At 36.5% G+C, this 19,876-nt stretch overlaps 1 protein-coding gene across 1 annotated transcript in view; it reads right to left on the bottom strand.

Moving 5' to 3' along the window:
- Positions 1–17,635, bottom strand: part of LOC105512660 (chromosome unknown open reading frame, human C4orf17) — a 39,070-nt gene extending 21,435 nt beyond the window's left edge. Inside the window, exons 1-4 of the mRNA XM_011943185.1 lie at positions 17,367–17,635; positions 15,435–15,654; positions 6,341–6,550; positions 4,749–4,813 (exon numbers count right to left, since the gene is read on the bottom strand). Coding sequence (XP_011798575.1) covers positions 4,749–4,813; positions 6,341–6,550; positions 15,435–15,567 — 408 coding nt within the window. The 5' untranslated portion in view covers positions 15,568–15,654; positions 17,367–17,635. The remainder of the gene's footprint in view (positions 1–4,748; positions 4,814–6,340; positions 6,551–15,434; positions 15,655–17,366) is intronic.
- Between the last annotated feature and the right edge of the window lie 2,241 nt (positions 17,636–19,876).

Raw genomic sequence — 19,876 nt, 5'->3', positions numbered from 1 at the left:
TGATGTTAGGGTGTTAATTTTAGATCTTTCCTGCTTTCTCTTGTGGGCATTTAGTGCTATAAATTTCCCTCTACACACTGCTTTAAATGTGTCTGAGAGATTCTGGTATGTTGTGTTTTTATTCTCATTGGTTTCAAAGAATATCTTTATGTCTGCCTTCATTTCATTATGTACCCAGTAGTTATTCAGGAGCAAGTTGTTCAGTTTTCATGTAGTTGAGTGGTTTTGAATGAGTTTCTTAATCTTGAGTTCTAGTTTGATTGCACTGTGGTCTGAGAGAGAGTTTGTTATAATTTCTGTTAAGTTTATTATACAGACTTATTTTTGGAAAAATAGTAACACATTAAGTCCTTAATGTTGTTAGTAGCTCTTAGAAACTGACTTTACATGAGATGATATATAACAAATCCATTTTTTTTCTCATCAACTGATATGGTTGGCTCCGTGTTCCCTCCCAAATCTCACCTTGAATTGTGATAATCCCCACATGCCAAGGATGGGACCTGGTGGAATTAATTGAATCATGGGGTCAGGTTCCCCCATACTGTTTTCATGAAAGTGAGTTCTCATGAAATCTGATGGTTTTTATAAGTGGCCTCCTCCTTTCCTTGGCTCTCACTTCTCTTGCCTGCTGCCATGTAAGACATGCCAGTTTTGCTTTCTGCTATGATTGTAAGTTTCCTGATGCCTCCCTAGCCATGCAGAACTGTTAGTCAATTAAACCTCTTTTCCTTATAAATTACCTAGTCTTGGATATGTCACACAAATAAAGTCCAGCAATTGAGTCATGAGTCAAAGAAGTTTGAACTCAGTGAAAATGGTATGTACAAAAATTGTGAGAGTGGCTAAAGCAATTTTAAGAGGGGAATTTATAGCTTTAAAATACATGTATTAGAAAGATAAAATGAGTTGGAAAAAGAACAATAAAGTAAAGTATGTAATAGAAAGAGAAAACTAATAACAGCAGATATTAATAAAATAGAAAATATACAACATAGATAATAAAAAATCATGAAAATCAACTCTTCGATATACTAATAAAATCAATAAACTTATTGAATAAACTTTTGTTGAAAATTATAAACTTCTTTTAATTGAGAAAAACAAAGACACAAATCAACACAACTAATATGTAAAAGGGTACTTCTTACAGAACCAGCAGATATTTTTAAAAGAATATAAGGATATTATGCATAACTTAGTCAATAAATCTGAATATTTAGATTGAATAAACAGTTTTTAGAAAAGAATATATTACCAAAAATTGAATCAAGGAGATATAGAAAATCTGAACAGTTTTATAACAAAATAGATTTTAAAGCAAAGAATAGTGTCAGGGGCGAAGACAGTAACTTTATAATGATAAAAAGATCATTTTATCAAGAAGATGTAGCAAACCTAAACAGTTTTATGCCTAATAAGAGAGTTTCAAAATACGTGATTAAAAACTGGTAGAAATGGAAAGAGAAATTTAGAAATCCACAATTATAATCAGAGATTTCAGCACCTCTCCTTCAATAATTGGCAGAAAAAGCAGCAAATCAGTAAGGCTACAGAACGAGAGTCCCCAAATCCCTGGACCACAACCTGCTGCACAGCAGAACGTGAGCGGTGGGAGAGCAAGTCAGCATTACCGCCTGAGTTCTGCCTCCTGTCAGATCAGCAGCGGCATTAGATTCTCATGGGAGTGCAAACCCTATTGTGAACTGCGCATGCAAGGGATGTAGGTTGTGTGCTCCTTATGATAATGGAATGCCTGATGATCTGAGGTGGAACAATTTCATCATGAAACCATTCCCCCCATCCCACCATAGGTCTGTAGAAAAATAGTCTTCCAAAAAAGGTTGGGAGCTGCTGCTACAGAAGACTTGAACAACAGTATCATCTAACTTGACCTAATTGATGTTTATATTGCGTTCTACCAAACAACAGCAGAGTGAACATTTGTTTCACGGGTACATGAAAAATTTATTAAGGTCAACAATACTCTAGGCCATATAACAAGTCTCAATAAATTTAAAACATTACAAAGTATACAAAGTGTGTTCTCTGACTACAGTGGGATTAAATTGGAATTAATAACATAAAGATATCTGGAAAATCCCCCAAATATTTAGAAAGTAAATAACATGATTTTAAGTAACCCATAGGTGAAAGAAGAAATCAAAAAGGATATCAGGAAGTATTTTGAACATAATGAAAATGAAAATTCAACATAGTAAATTTTGGGGGATGCAGGCAAAGTAATGCTTATAGGAAAAATGTAATAATAAATGCTTATATTGGAAAAAAAGTCTCAAATCAATGACCTAAGATTTTGCCTTCTATAAAGATAGGAGCCAAAGTCAGTGAAATGGAAACAAAAGCAAAACGATAGAAATACTCAATGAAATGAAATATTGATTCTTTAAAATGATCAATAAAACTCACAAACCTCTAGCTAGACACGTCAGGAAAAAAAGAAGACACAAATTGCCAAAATCAGGGATGAGGAAACAAACATTAAACATTATAAAATAATAAAAGGAATATTTTATGAAAAACTTTATATCAATAAGTCAACAACTTAGATGAAATGGACATATTCTTTGCAAAATACAAACTACCAGTGCTGGCTAAAGAAGAAATAGACAACCCAAATAGCCTATATCTATATATAAAAAAAAAAAAGAAATTGAATTTGTAGTTAAAAACCTTGACTCAAAGGAAATATCAAGCCTAATATCTTACTGAAGATTTGTACTAAACTTTTAAGGAAGAAATAATATCCGTTCTACATAAAATCTTCCAGAATATTAAAGAGGAATTCCCAGTTTATTCTATAAAGCCAGCATTATGCTGATATTAAAACCAGAAAAAGACTTTATAAGAAAACTATAAACAAGTATTCCTCATAAACATAGACACAAGAATGCTAACAATATGTTATGAAATTTTAGTATATAACAAGGATAATATGTCACGACCAAGTGAGGTTTTTACCAGATGTCCGAGGTTGGTTCAAATTTGAAACGTAGCCAGTGTAATTCACTATATTAACAGGCTAAAAAAGAAAAATCATTTGATCATCTCAGCTAGATACTAAAACAGCATTTGGCAAAATACATCTCTCCCCATTTCTGTTAAAACTCTCAGCACACGAGGAATGGAAGGGAACTTTCTCAGTCATATAAAGGGCATCCATAAATAAAGTAAATTAACATAATACCTAATGGTGAAAGTCTGAATGCTTTCCTCCTACAATCAGGTACATGGCAAGGATGTCTGCTCTCGTCACTTCTATTCAACATTGTACTAGAGATTCTAGCCATTGTAATAAAGCACAATACAGAGATAAACAGCAAGCAGATGTGAAGTTATAGTGGAAAAAATTATAAATTTTTGAAAGACACTTATCAAAAAAAGAGCAATCTTCAGACTGGAAGAAAATATTTGCAAAAACATGCACGTAACAAAAGATTTAATCTAGAATATATGAAGAACTTTTACAATGTCATAATAAAAAAGTCAACAACCCAATTTTTTTTTTTTTTTTTTAGATAGAGTCTTGCTCTGTCACCAGGCTGCAGTGCAGTGGCACAATCTCGGCTCACTGCAATCTCCACCTCCTGGATTCAAGCAATTCCCCTTCTCAGCCTCCCAATAGTTGGAAATACAGGTATGCACCACCATGCCTGGCTAATTTTGTTTTTTGTATTTTAGTACAGACGGAGTTTCACTATGTTGGCCAGGATGGTCTCGATCTCCTGACCTCATGATCCGCCCACCTCAGCCTCCCAAAGTGCTGGGATTACAGGCGTGAGCCACTGCACCCGGCCAACAACCCAATTTAAGAAGTGGGCAAAATATCTAACAATATATTTCCCATGAAAAGATATATTCATGACAAGTAAGAATTGGAAAAGATGTCAACCTCATGAGGAAAATGCAAATTAAAACCACAATAAGATACTACTGCATACCCACTAGGTTGGCTAAAAATAAAAAGACTGACCATTCTAAGTTTGGGGAAGACATGGAGAAAAGAAAACTCATATGCTGCTGGTGGGAATGTTAAATGGGACAATCATTTTGGAAAACAATTTGGCTATTTCTTAGAAACTTAAACATACAACTACTATAAGACACAGTTATTTCACTCATAGGAATTATCCAAGAGAAAAGAAAGTATATATCCAAACAAAGACTTGTAGACAAATGTTTATATTAGCTTTGCTAGAAATTGGGAGTGACTTAAATGTCCCTCAACAGGTAAATAGATCAACACATTGTAGGATAACCATACAATTGAATACTACTCAGCAATAAAAAGGAATGAACTACTGATGCACTTAAAAACATGGATGAATCTTAAAATAATCAAGCTGAGTTAAAGAAACCAGATTTTAGAAAGAGAATTCACCATATGACTTTATTTTTATAAGATCCAAAAAAGTCCATGCTAATCTTTAGCGACAGAAAGCAGACAAACATTTGCCTGTGGGATGGCCAGAATCGTGAGAAAACTTTTGGGAGTGATGAGGATGTGCATTCTCTTGACTGAAGTGGTTGTTTCCCAGGTTTGTATTTGTCAAAGCTCATTAAATTGTGCACTTTGAATAGTGTATCTTATATCATGTTAATTAGACTTTACTAAAGCTGTAAAAATATTGTGAAACATGGTGACTTTTCAGAAAGGTATGTAAAAAAAAGGAGAGGAACTGACAGAAGTCAAACTAACCAGATAGCGGTACATAGCTGTTCCTTACCTTTTTAATTACTAAGGGATTCTCACTGGAAGTTTTGAAGCACTCTTTAATTTTTCTACTGGGCTCTGAAATAAAATTGAGGAAAAATATATTTAGATTAAACTGAAAAAGAATCTATATCACATGATATATGTGTCAATTGCTGAAATCAATGAGAGTATTTCTGACTTTAAGGTCAATTCAGGAATCTGTTTATAAATATTAGGAAATTTGCAGGTAAATGGCATTATAATAACATAAAATATTTGCATTTAAAAACTAGTTCTATGCCCAAGATGATGATATAAGAACACACAGAAAATGCTTTCTTGATCTGGTTAAACTGGTTTAAAAAGTATATATTTTAGTATAAGACATATTTTTCTCTGTTTCCTGTCTATATAAATGTCACTTTATCTAATTAAAGAGATTTTTTTTTGTTATTTGACCTTTAGACAGAAAGATGGTTTGTGCTGAGTTACAATTACATTCTTTATTTTCTTTCTTCTTTTATCAGCCTCTCAACCCTACCCATTTCATACTCAGTCATATAACTAAATCCCCCTAAGTTACGCTAAAACCACTTAAAGTTTTACTTAATTTCCCTTTACATTAATATATAGATAAAAGAAAAAGATGACCTTTTCCCACATCTGCTATAGAAATCTTATTAGGTGGTGACACCTGATTCCCATCAAAGGCCTCTTTCTTGCAAATGTAGTTTTTAAGTTTCTAGGTTCTATGGTATAAAAAGAGACATGAGAAATAAGGGAAAATAAGTGAGTTTTGACTCTTCATTGCTAGTGGAAGGGAGGGAAGAGAAATTCTTGAAAGGATGAAATGAGTTAAGTGTGAAGACTTTAGAATGGTATATGTCCACATAGTGAGTACTCTATAATTGACCAGTTTTATTGCTATCTTTAGAGATATATTTTACTACATTGTGCCGTAATAATTTTCTTGTATCCTGACAGTTTTAGTAACAGCATATAAATTGTATAGGGCAAGAAAAAGAGAAGAACTGGATATAATTTCTACCATGCAGAATTCCTTCCTTCTATTTTATCTTGCTCTTTGGATTTTTCCACACTTTACTTTGATCAATGCCTTTTTCCTTCAATTCAGTACAAATTAATTCAGTTGTTTACTAAGGACCAGGCACTGAGCTAGGACCTGGGGAGAAAGGAAGGATGGCAAAAACACAGAAAGCAATAACACAGGGCCTGACCTTAAGGAGAGGACAGCCTCATGAGGACAGTATAAACATGCAATTTCATTCTTAGTGCGTTTCCTGGACTCGATTTTCATCTGACATAGTTTCCCTATTAGTGTTGGATCAACATTCATTTCTGGCATCTTTTAGCTAGTTTTGTAGGGATTAGAGAATATGTCTTAGGTACTATTAATAATAATGGTAATAACATTTTTGACATCATCGTGCTACTAAGAAGAGATAGAAGAGTGAAAAAAATTATATAACAAAATTTATGCTCCTCACAGTGAGGAAACTTTATGTAAAAACCACTGCAGCTATTTTAGCATCATATAGACTCCCCACACCCTTGTTTGCAGGAGGCATAAGGAAACATTTCATCAATTCTAACTCAACTCACCAGAATGAGGCCGTGGAGGCACTTTGGCACTGTTTGGGGCTGGTGACACTCCTCTTACAGGGCTCTCCGGGACTGCAGTGCTGGGTGGGTAACTGCAGTTGGCAAATGGTATTCTGTTCTTCTCTAAGTGGTTAGACTGGTCAGCTCCCCACAATGTTCCAAATGCATTCTCATCATCATTCACAGTACAGATTGGAATATTATTCAAGCCTAGTTGAGTAAAGATTATAAAAAGAGAAAGATCAAACAACCAGATTAGATGTTTGGAAGGTTTTCTTTGAACAGTCAACAACTCCCCAACCAAATATCGTTAAATGTATGTAAAACGTTGGACTTCAAATTGTATGAACCAAAAAAAAAAATGTATTATGAATCAATGCAAGGTCGACATTCTTTGAAAGTCATTGTAGCCAATTACATGCTTCCTTAAAATCTCCTGCCATTTTGTCAGTACTGAGAGCCCGACCACATCTTCAATCTTGGTCTGGGATTCAAGTGGAGTAGACCTTCTTTTATCCCAGACAAATCTCTCATTTCCTAAAGCTTGATAATGACTAAGAGGGTTTGTGCTGGTTCTTTTCAAGAATGTCAGATTTAAATTTTTTAAAGCATCCAGAATGCCTCAATGTAAATAGGTCTTCTAGAAGAGATACCCTGGCTCCTCCTTTGTCCTGGCAGAAGGTAAAAAGCTGTAGGAGCTGGGAATAGGAGCCAGGATAAGGTAGATTGTGACAGAAGGAGGAAGGAGAAGTTGGTATAAAAGGAACTCCTTCCTCATACGAGAGATTTCTGGGTTCAGTCACTCTCCTAAAAATAACTATTCACTTTTGGCTCAAATATAGGATTTGGTTCAAATATTAAGTTATAGAAAGGTTCTCTTTTCAATATCAATGCTATGTCATGTGAAACTGGACAGCTTAGGAAATGAGGGTATGCTGGGTATTGCTTTCTGTTAATCAGCGAGTTATGAGAGGTAGTAAAAGATGACTGCTTTGTCTTCCCAGAAATTACCAGGCAAGCTTCTGGATAGTGTTTTCTACAATTGCTCATTTTTCCATATCTCCCTCCAGTACCACTGTTTCACCTCATTCTGAATTGTCTTCTCCAATAACATAAAAATCATCTTTGCTGGCAACTCTGTCTGAAACGTGCCCGATCACTCTCTGTCCCTTTATGTGCTTTTATTTTTTCCACAGCATTTGTCACATATCATAACACATCTGTTTGCACATTGTTTATCTGAGCTGCATTAGAATGTAAGATTAAATTATTTAAGATATCGATCTTAAATACAGGATATACAATGATCACAAATTTAAGATCTGCATCTTTTTTTTTTTTTTTTTTTTTTAGATGGAGTCTCACCCTGTCCCCCAGGCTGGAGTGTAATGGCATAATATCAGCTCACTGCCACCTCCACCTCCTGGGTTCAAGCGATTCTCCTGCCTCAGCCTCCTGAGTAGCTGGGATTACAGATATGCACCACCAAGCCCATCTAATTTTTTGTATCTTTAGTAGAGACGGGTTTTCACCATGTTGGACAGGCTGGTCTCAAACTCCTGACCTTGTGATCTACCCACCAAAGTGCTGGGATTACAGGTGTGAGCCACCGTGCCTGGCCCGATCTACATCTTAAATACACATTTAAGCTAATGCTTATTAGCTAATTTGGAATATTAAAATATCTAACAAATTAGCTTTGGAATTACAGTTTAAAATGTTAAAATGATTTTACATTTCTGATTTTAAGTAGAACACTATGAAAATATTATTAAGTTGGTAAACAGTAAAAAAATGGCTTAAATTATCTATATTTATAAGTATAATTTATTTAACTTACAGGAGTTATTTACAGCTTAGTGAGAATTTGATAAGTATGTAAAACATTTTTAAAAATCAAGTATATTTAATGAATAAGTGTTATTTAAAGCTTTTAAAGGTATTTAATTAACAAAGTTTGTAAATGGGACCAAGTGTTAATCAAAGATTTCCCCCCACCCCAGAAGTGAGTGTTAAAATTTGCTAGATTTCTAAGGCAGACAAATAATGTTGGAATTGAAAATTTTCTTTCAATTGAACGTATATTACTATGAGCATGGCTTTGTGGCAGGCATTAGAGGAAAGTTGAAGATATAAAAATTAGTCCCTTGCCTGCCAATAGTTTTATAGTCTATGATAAGAAAATTTGAAGCAGAATGTGAAAGAAAATATAGAAGAGGTATATGTCAAGTGCTTTGAAGTATATAAAACCAGAAAAAAAATATTCAATTTAATACTATTTGTTCTTCATAGAGAAAAAAAACAGTTTCAAATAAAAATTAAATGTGGGTTTTGGGGTTTTATCCCTCGTGTAGGTTGTGAAAAACCGTGCCCTCAGGTTTGGTCAAGACAATGTATTCCAAGGCCATCTATGACTTCTTTATAGTGACATCTGTTTGCTTCCCCTCGGCCTTCATTTTCCTAATCTCCTTTAGGAATATGACTTTGCTAGTCGTCTTGCCATTTTCCTTGAATTTGTTTCCCTCTGCTGGTTCTCTCTGTGCTGCTTAGCTGAACTTTCCTCACTCTACCCCAAGTTCAGCCTTCTCTGCTCCTCTCTCTGCCCTGGCCTGTCACTCATTCCTTCCCACTTTGATGACTGAGTCAGTCTTCTAACCGATCTCCCAATGTCTAGTAAGGTCCTGCTCATCTTCCACTTTCTACAATACGGCTAGAATGATTTTTTGAATGAAATCAATTCCTCAGGGACACAGAACTATGAGACTGCTGGTGTAGAATATAAATCCTGTTTAAAATCTGTCAGTAACTCTACAATTTTATCTGGATGCAATTTAAACTCCTTTCCTCCCACAATAATTTATCTAGCACCTCACTTGTGACAACCACTCCTTAGAAAGTTGAGGTAAATCATGAACAAAACAGACACACTTTCATGGAGATTACAGCTTAGTGGAGGATTTCTGAAACTATTCAACTAATGATGAAAATAACTATTACCACACCATAAGGTGTGGTAATTGCTATAGTACACCCACCACCTACCTAGATCATACCTTCAGCACCTAGGCTTTAGCTCCCCAGCTCCACATATGTCAGTTACTTATGGCTCATTCTGAGTCCCTCTCCAGGAATTGCTCTCGCTCTCATACACAGCGAGAGCTCTTGTATACAGTGACTGGTTGGTAGGAATTACAAAGGACTGGCCCCCTTACCTGGAATTGAGACACCTCTGAAGGAATATCCCAGCTCCACTGCTCCTCCTGCAGTTGGCTGAGGTCCCTATTGTTTCCACAGTTCCACTTCCCCTTCTACCCAGTTCTTCTTCCTTTACTTACTGCTTTCTTATCAGTGTTGTTCCCAAAAGCACTTCCTAATAAAGCTCCTTCACACAAATCTCCACCTCAGAGTCTATCTAAGACAATTGCTCTAAAGAAAAATATAGAATACTATGAAAAAATACCGTAAGAAAATCTAATTTAGATTGAGGATGTGGAGCCTGAAAAGTCTCTCTGAAATGATATTTAAACCAAAATAAGGAACCACAAATAATGAGGGGAGGTTTATAATTAGAGGGAAGAGTATGTGTGAAAATCCAGATAGAGGTGGGAAAGAGCTTGTGACATGTTCAAGCAACTTAGACAAGTCCACTGTGGCATATGCATAATGGGGGAGGGGGTTGATAGGAGATGAGGCCACATTATAGGGAACATTTTAGCCTATGTCAAAATGAACCGCTTTACCCTAAATGCATGGGAAGCCTCTGAAGGATTTTGTGTAGGATAAACAGTCTATATATATATATATATATATATATATATATATATATATTTTTTTTTTTTTTTTTTAAGAGACAGGGTCTTTCTTGTCACCCAAGCTGGAGTGCAGTGGCACAATCATGGCTCACTGCAGCCTTGAACTCAGGAGCTCAAGTGATCCTCCTGTCTCAGCTTCTGAGTAGCTAGAACTACAGGCACACCACCAACTCCTTGCCTCAAGCGATCCTCCCACCTTGGCTTCCCAAAGTGTTGGGATTGCAGGTGTGAGCTACTGAGGCTGGCCTAAACAGGCAAATATATTTTAATATGATCTTTCTGGTTGCTCTATGGAGAATGGACTGGAGAGAGGGCAAAAGTGGAAGTAAAGCTGCTATGAGGGCTGCAAATTGCAAAGTAGTAGTCAAAGCAGGAGATAATAGTGGCCTAGAATGGAGCTGTGACAGTAGCCATGGAGAGAAGTGACTTAATTTATAAAATATTTAGAAGGAAAATGACAAGATCAAGTGAAGTATTGGAAGGGGAAGAGAATGAGGGAGAGGAGTTAAAGAAGAACTTCAATTTTACAATACCATTTATTTGTTAGGATACATTGGTTGGGGGACCTTGCTTTTGAAGGAAGATCAAGAGTTCAATTTTGAAGAGCAAAGTTCAAGGTGACCATGAGGCATCCCGTGCCTTGCAAGTAGACAGTTGAATATATAGGTCTACACTTTTGAAGAGGTGTCTGAGTCTGAGATACTTATTTGAAAAATATTTGGCCTATAGAGGATATTTGAAACTTGTGAATGAACATATTTGTCTAGCATCCCATTACAGATTAAAAAGAGGAAACAGCCAAGGAGTGAGCTGTGAGGGACGCCAGCATTTACTGAAGAACAAAAATAAAGCTAGGAAGGAGAAGCCACAGAGGTAGAGGAAAAACAACTAAAGCATATGTTGTTACAGAAGCTACATTTTTTAAAAGGTGAAGAAAGAAAGAGAGAGAAAGGGAAAGAGAAAGAGGAAGGGAGGGGTGGTTACCTGTGTCAAATGCAGCTAAGGGGTCAAGATGAGGATTGCAGTGTAGTGGATATCTGTCAGTTCTGCCCAGGACCTGTTTCTGTCTTTCCTTAACAACAGTACCCAGGTTATTTTGCTTCATTTTCCTCCCGTTATCTACCACTCTGCAGCCCCTGCAGCCATATGTTCTGGGGAAGATTGAACCAATTCCCCTTGCTGTGGTGATTGGTTATCTGAACCATAGCCTACTAATCTGTGCATGCCACTTCCCTGTCCATGAGGATTCATTCAAGGATAGCATGCAACCTGGTGTGTGCTGGTAAAATGAAAATATAAAGAGAATTTTGCTGAAATCTGCTGGGGAAGAAGTCAGAGTGGCATGCAGATGTGAAACTAAGAACTGATTTAGCTATGTTGCCACTACGAGAGGAGCAAGCCAACTCTAGGATGAGTCTGGAATTGTGGAAGGCAGAGAGAAGAGCTTTTAAAAAACAGGTTGTTTAAGTGGGCCATCAAATCAAACCTAAAGCCCACCTCCCTTATGGACTTTCCAGTTACTTGAGCCAGCAGATGCTCTTTGCATTGGATTTGTCAAACTGAAGGATAGTGGTAAATTTAGCAAGCCCAGCCTATGCAGAATGGTGGGTGAAAAGGCCAGGCTTCAGTGGGCTGAAGAGTGGCTCCAAGGAGAGGAAGTAAAAACATGAATGTAGATATTTCTTTTGGTTGTGAAGAAATATAAATTCCCTAGCATGATATCCAGAGCCTGCCTAAATCTGGCCTCTTATCCACTTCTCCACCCCGACTTTCCATTATCCCTTCCCTCCTCCCCACATGCTCCATAACAGGCATATGGAGCTTCTTCTACCAAGTTTCCTAATATTCCTTTGCTGTTCCCTTTGCCTTCCTTGTTTGTATACTTAACCCTGATGTAGGTATTATTGTTACTAATGTCATTTCATGGAGTGACTTGACCAGCCAGATAGTCCAGCTCCTGAGGGCAGGCTCTTGCCTATATTTTCATTCCAAATAAATGTTTGTTGAACGAATGAATAAACATATAGATGGCTGAATGAATAAAGAGATGATCAGTAGTCATGCCTTTAAATATCACTTCTATGCTGATGACTCCCAATGTGCATCTTTACTCCTAAGTTCCCATTTGAGACTCAGACATAGATTTCTATTCTAGGTTTGGGATTGTAGGCAGCCCATTTCCATTTGGATGCCTGGTGTTACTACACATGCAGTATGTATGCCGCTGAATTGATTTTATTGTCTGATGAGAATGTGAGCTCCATGAGGTTAGGGATGTTTTTTTCCTCCCTCAGAAACTTTGCTCTATCTCCCACATCTAGAACAAAGTTTCTTATGTATTAGAAATTGAATAAATATCTGCTGAATGAAATGACTTCACCTTCTCCCTTTCAGCTTTCCTGTTTCATCATTTTTTAGTTATAATAACTAGGGGTGGGGAAAGGTGCAAAGGGTGTGTGATTTATTCTTCTTCACCTTCTATACTAATCAGTAACCAGCACCTTTTCATTTCTTCCCTACAAACTCTGTCTAGCCTCATATTCTGCCATTGCTTGGTCCTGCTGTCAAGAGCATAGCGGGATGCTTGTCCTCGTGTATCTGCGCAGGTGCAGCAGCCTCCTAATTCTCTTCTCTATCTCCAGGCTCTGCCCTTTTTTCAACAAAGCTTGGTTTATTTCTATCATGGCATTGTTTTTTTAATATTTAATTTTTTAATAATTAATTTTTATTTTTATTTCAATGTTTTTGGGGGCACAGGTGATTTTTGGTCACATGGATAAGTTCTTTTTTTAACTTTTATTTTAAGTTCAGGAGTGCAACTGCAGGTTTGTTACATAGATAGGTACACTTGTGTCATTGGGGCTTGTTGTACAGATTATTTCGTCATCCTGGTGGTAAGCCTAGTACCCATTAGTTATTTTTCCTGACACTCCCCTCCTCCCAGTCTCCACCCTCTCAATGGCTCCAGTGTCTGTTGTTCCCCTCTATGTGCCCCTGTGTTCTCATCATTTAGCTCCCACTTACAAGTGAGAACGTGTGATATTTGATTTCCTGTTCCTGCATTAGTTTGCTGAGAATAATGGCTTCCAGCTCCATCCGTATCCCTACAAAGGACATGATCTCATTCTTTTTATGGCTGCAGAGTATTCCATGGTGTATATATACACATTTTCTTTATCCAGCCTATCATTGATGGGCATTTAGTTTGATTCCACGTCTTTGCTGCCATGAATAGTGCTGCAGTGAACATACAGGTGCAGGTGTCTTTATAAAAGAATGATTTGTTACTGGATAAGTTCTTTAGTGGTGATTTCTGAAATTTTGGTGCACCCATCACCCAAGCAGTGTACACTGAACCCAGTATGTAGTCTTTTATCCCTCACCCCCTTTTCAACCTTCCCACTGAGTCCCTAAGTTTATTATATCATTCTTCTGCCTTTGCATCCTCTAGCTTGTGTTTAAAAACTGTATACTTTACAAGCTCCCGCTTGTGAGAATATACGATCTTTGGTTTTCCATTCCTGAGTTACTTCACTTAGAATAATGGCCTCCAGTTCCATCCAAGTTGCTGCAAAAGACATTATTTCATTCCTTTTTATGGCTGAGTAGTGTTCCATGGTGTATGTATACCACATTTTTTTAATCCACTTGGTTAATGAGCACTTAGGTTGGTTCCATATCTTTGTAATTGTGAAATGTTCTGGTATAAACATGCATGCACATGTGCCTTTTTCATATAACGACTTATTTTCCTTTTAGTAGATACCCAGTAGGGGGATTGCTGGATTGAATGGCAGTTCTGCCTTTAGTTCTTTAAGGAATCTACATACTGTTTTTCCATAGTGGTTGTATACTAGTTTACATTTCCACCATAAGTGTAAAAGTGTTCCCTTTTCACCATATCCAGGCCAACATCTATTGTTTTATGACTTAATTATGGCCATTCTTATAGGAGTAAGGTGATATCTCATTGTTGTTTTAATTTGCATCTCCCTGATAATTAGTGATGTTGAGCATGTTTTCATATGTTTGTTGGCTGTTTGTATATCTTCTTTTGAGAATTTTGTGTTCTTGTTACTTGTCCACTTTTTGATCGGATTATTTATTTTTTCTTGCTGATTTCTTTGAGTTCCTTATAGATTCTGGATATTAGTCCCTTGTCGGATGCATAGTTTGCAAATATTTTCTCCCACTCTGCGTGTTGTCTGTTTGCTGATTATTTCTTTTGCTGTGGAGAAGCTTTTTAGTTTAATTAGGTCCAATTTATTTATTTATTTTTGTTTTTGTTGCATTTGCTTTTGTGGTATTAGTCATGAATTATTTGCCTGAGTTAAATGACATTGGTTTTTAATATCACTTTTTCTGTCACCTCAGGAATATGACACATTTCCATCTGCTGGGGCTCACTATGGCAGCATTTCTCTTGGGGATAAGAATCTCAGGGATAGGCGTAAGGGTCTATTTAGATAATACCCAATAGCCAATGTTGATATGCTACTTTGTCGGGAATGGTATCACACAGTCACCCCATCCTAGGTGAATTGGCTGGTTCACCCTGTGAAGTCCAAACAATTCTGCTTATTTTCCATGTATTTAATAACCTTGAGAAATGTACCCCTCAAAACATCAGAACCCTTTTCTCTTTGTACCTCTCAAAACATCTCAGAATGCAAGATGTATTTAAAAACTGTATACTTCCAAAATTCTTCAATCCAAGCTCAACTTAACTGCCTCCCTCAAAAGGGAAATGCTGTTATTAATGTCTAATTTTGAGTAAATCTATTGTATAAAGTTAAAGTAAAAGGTAGGAAAGGAAAGAGAAGAAAGGGAGGAAGGGAGAGAGGGAATGAGGGCAGGAGGCAAGGAGGGAGGGAGAAAAGATAAGACAGAAGGGAAGGAAGCAGGAGTAAAACATATGCTTCCTTAGGAATGATATTTAGCATGTAGATGTTAGCATGGATGTGTGGATTGTTAAAATATTGAAATATTTTTATATCAATGGGTCAAGGCTGCCCTGAGCTCCCTGAGTGGTCCTCCACTTTGGCCCCTCTCCAGGTCTCTATCCTAACAATCAAGCAATTTAAGTGTTACTGTATGACACAGAGAGGGACTGCAGGCCTCTGCTGTTGCTCCAGTGCTGGCACCTAGTCCCAACAGTCGATGCCCATACCTCTCCAGTGGTTAAATATTTTGAATAGCAGCCTTGTGTTTACCTGCCAGAATTATCAAATAGCCCAAGTGTAGAGAATAGAGACACATACTAGGACCTTAAGTCACTTTACCTTTGATGTGGCAGACTCTTCTGGGATGAGGGGTGTGTCTGACTAGAAAGCAGCTTACATTTCTAGCCATAATATGGCTGCCTTTGCCCTCGATCTGAAGAGCAGATGTTGGGGGGTTGAGGTTCATGTTCATGGTGTGTTTTTTTTCCCCTCTCCACTGTTTTCACAAAAGTTTTTGGGGTCTAACTTGATTGACCTCACTTCCAGATGTGCTCAGACCCTGAAATCACAAAATGACAAACATTCTGACAAGAGTTTCTTGTCATTTTCTTGCATATCAAACATTTCTTCATCTTCTTTGCTTGAACTAAATTGTTTCTCATGTTACAGCAATGTGAGGCTATTTTGTTTTCAGACCAAATTTTTGTAAACGTTGAAAAGCATAGGCATGGGTAGATCATAAAAAATTTACCTAGAGGAAAATCAAAGTGTTTGATTTTGAAATATTTATATTATATTTATAAAAAGCATAAGGTATATTCTGTTTTTAATTTCATTTGAGCTCACTTTGTTGGCTTACCAACAAAAAATGTATTACATGATTATCAATTTTGATATAGTAAATTTAAATGATGACTTTTAAATACAATACTCACAAATGCACTTTACATTGAATTAATTTTAAGTAAAGACCCTTCATATTGTACTTATAAAACCCAGCATCTTAAAATGTGTATCATCTTCTCAGAGAATGGTAAAACCCAAAGGAGGAAAAAAGTCCAAAAGAGTCCAAAAGATAAACCAGAGAACCTTTGCCATATTGTTGTTTGCAATATTGAGTAACAGTTAACATTTTTAGACACCTAGGTGTCATAGACCTGGGAGATTAAAGATAATGTTACGTATCTTGGTGAATTCACAACCATGTGAGAAAAAACTTTTCTGGATTAAGAACATAGAAAGTCGTTATTTAAACTTTCTTGAAAATAGTGTACGATTTTGAAATCTAAGAAGGATGATTTTCTGGTGCCTGTTGCATTTTTTCTATCTTACATGGAAATCTTATTCATCGTAGCAGAATTGGGAAATACGCGTTTTATTGATAACCATGGCAGAGATTTTTTGGGTTAGAATAATTTGCAGTGTTTAAAACATGTTCATGTTCTAGAAATTGATCTCAGGATTTTGTTGGGATGGATGCTTTTAGATCGTTGACTGCCTTTTTGGACCAAAGCAATCTATGTTTAAGTGCTTCATGCTATATACTTAGAGTGTATGGTGTATAAATTCCCAGCCTTGTTGCCACAGAACAACTGGTTTTCAGAAACTTCAGTTTGATATAGGTAAATACTAAAATTATCCTAGGTTGGGTAAAATATATGTAGATATTAAATCCAGAAAATATCTATCTAGCAATAAAAAGTGTATTTTCATATTGCTCTTTGTGAATATCACAGTGAGGAGCTAGTTCTGACCTCTTTGTTTAAATCACACTTTAGACTGACTCATTCTTTTGGTGTGGGGCCTTTTGTACAATTGAGCCAGTAAATTTGCTTTTTACTTGTATTGAGGGGAAAGGAGCACAGCAGGCAATTTGGAGAGTGAAAAAAACATTAAACCAGAAATTTAAAGATAAGATTCATGGTCCCAGATTCGCCATTAACCAGCAAAGTGACCACAGATTAATTGTTTTATTGTCTAGATTTCAATCTGTTTATCTATAACCTGATGAAATTGACTTAAATGTTAGCTGATATTATTTAGTTAATCTATATATGTCTGTCCCACATCAATTCTCTTAGATTAAAGGGTAGTGATACACTTTAAATTTTGAAAAAAAAGTCAACAAGAAAACAATGTGTATTTCATTTTCTTAAAAGAGACTTATTTGGCTTTTACATACTCTTGAAAAAAGAATGAACTTGAAGGGTATTAACTAAATCATACCTAAAATTTTAGAACATTATTCTAATGATGAATTTAAAATTATACCTGAGGACAGTATTAAAAGCAGGTGACCTTGCTGACAGGAACTCAAGTCTGTTGATACCCTCCCAGCCTCATAATATGTCTAGACTGAGTTTTTGTTAATCTCCTTAGATCTCTGCACTTAAGCTAGAAGTTTTTAGTTGGTAGAGACAGACCAATCTCGAACGCTTCCAAAATAATACAGCTGTCTTCATCCAGTTTCTCACACTCTTGCTCCATGGAGCCTATGTGGCTCCCTGGTTGTCAAGATATGTTACATAGCTTGGTAACGTGGTAACATTCCTTAGAAAAATCTGAGTTCTAGAACCTCTCACCTACTATTCTCAGACCTCCAGTTACCCACTTGACAAAACCATGTGGCCACAAATGGCTTTCCTCAGTTTTGAACATATAATAGAGTTAAATCCAATGCAAGAGAAAGAAAAAGAAGAAAAATAAAACAAAGAGCAATATAAATCAAATTTATAATTTTTCCCACAATTCTGCTTAAAGAACAGTTATGATATAACCAAACTTAGCTTAATCCAAAACCAATGGGGAGAAGGTATGCATACTTTGAAGGAGTTTCTAATAATTGTGAATGGAATACACTGCTCTGGTAGTCGGGATGTCTGTGCTGATGACCTGTTCAACAGCCATGAAAAAATATTGAAATGTTAATGAGAAGTCATAGAGAAACATACACACATGTACATGTGGTGCTTCACAAGACTTTTTAGAATACACATGATTTTGAATTTCTGAATTACAATCTCTGAAAGCAATATAGACAATTTCTGAAAGGCAAATACTAGCTTAAAACAATGCAAGGATAGAGCCTAATTGGTCTGTTTTCTTGACTGGCCCAAGATTAAAGGCTTAATTGCCTTTGCCTATAACCCATTCTTATGCCTTATGCCTCCCTGTTTTACTGTAGTTTATGGGGGATTTTATGGGAGATCTAATTGACTTTCTAAGGTAATTTTCATATTTTGAGATTTTTAGTTTTCACTTTGTATCAGTTGAGAAACTTTTTTACACAGCTAATAACAGAGAGCAAAAATAGTGTTTTAAGTAAAATAGAAAACATATTTTTCTTCCTCACATGAAAGAGTTCAACCGTCTAGGGTTGCTATAGAAGCTTTATGAAGCATCATTATGGACCTTGGCTTCATCTGTGTTTTAGGTCCATCTTTCTTAATATTTGGCTTCCATTTTTGAAATTATCCCTTGTTCAAGATGGTTCCTGAAGTTCCAGTCATCCAAGATGGCTGCTATATTTGCACATATCAAATCTGTACTCCAAGCAGGAAACAAGAGGAAGGTTGGAGAGGTAAGGGCTGAGAAGGGCACATGCTAGCTATCTGCTCTCTTTGTAAGAGCCTTCTCATGAGTCTCAGACAATAATCTAGGTTGCATTGACCATTTATAGCTACAAGGAAGGATAGAAAATGTAGTTTCTTAACAGGGCACACTGACATCCCATTCTAAAACAGGGGCTCTAACAAGAGAGGGAGAAAATGTATATTGGGCTATAAAAAGCAATCTCAACCACAGATTCTGACATTAATACCTAATTCTGTGTAGGAAAAGTCTACACTCTGTGTGCTGTGCTTTCCCTTAGAGAGGGCCACTAGAGATCAACATGTACTTGGCTATGTAACTATGTTATTTTCTGTTTATGAAGCCCCATGGGGAATTTTCTTGTCTCATTACTAGGAAAAAAAAATGATTCAACTGGGTTGTTTGCATTAATTCTGTCAGAATAAAAAAGACAGGGGTTGCTCTGCTGCACTTCTCAGGGTAGCACAGGTGTCCTTGTTGCCTTGGATACTCTATTATTTTAGCAAAGAAAATAGATGGAGAGTTTTTTTTGGAATATGTGCATATATTTATGAATGGTAATTAGTGATTTTTAAACATTATCTGGGGGTCATGATAAGCAGGAAATCCGCAGGCTATTCATTGCCCACAGACATTTTGAAAATTGTTATGGACTGAGTTGTATCCCCCAACAAATTCATATCTTAATCTCTAACTCCCAGTGTGACTGTATTTACAGATGGGGCCCTCAAGGAGATCATTAAGGTTAAATAAGGTTATAATGGTTGGACTCTAAGCTTATAGGACTGGTGTCCTTATATGAAAAGGAAGAGACACCAGAGCCCTCTCTGTCTCCTTGCATGAGCTGGCCATGTTAGGACAAAGCAAGAAAGGGACATCTATCACCAGAAAGTGGCCCCTCACCAGACATTCAATCTGCCAGTGCCTTGATCTTAGCCTTACCAGCTTCCATAACTGTAAGAAATAAGTTTCTATTGTTTCTAAGCCACCCAGTCTAGGGTATTTTGTTATAGCAGCCCAAATTGACTAAGACAAGGCTTCACCAAAAACTAAGCCTGCCAGTACCTTGATCTTGGATCTTCAGCCTCCAGAACTTTGAACATATGAATTTCTTTTTTTTTTATTTTTTTATTTTTTTTCTTTTTTTTATTATACTTTAAGTTCTAGGGTACATGTGCATAACGTGCAGG

This window comes from Colobus angolensis, unplaced genomic scaffold (assembly GCF_000951035.1).
Source record: "Colobus angolensis palliatus isolate OR3802 unplaced genomic scaffold, Cang.pa_1.0 Scaffold217, whole genome shotgun sequence".
NCBI lineage: Eukaryota > Metazoa > Chordata > Mammalia > Primates > Cercopithecidae > Colobus > Colobus angolensis.
This window is presented reverse-complemented; position numbering and strand designations above follow the sequence as displayed.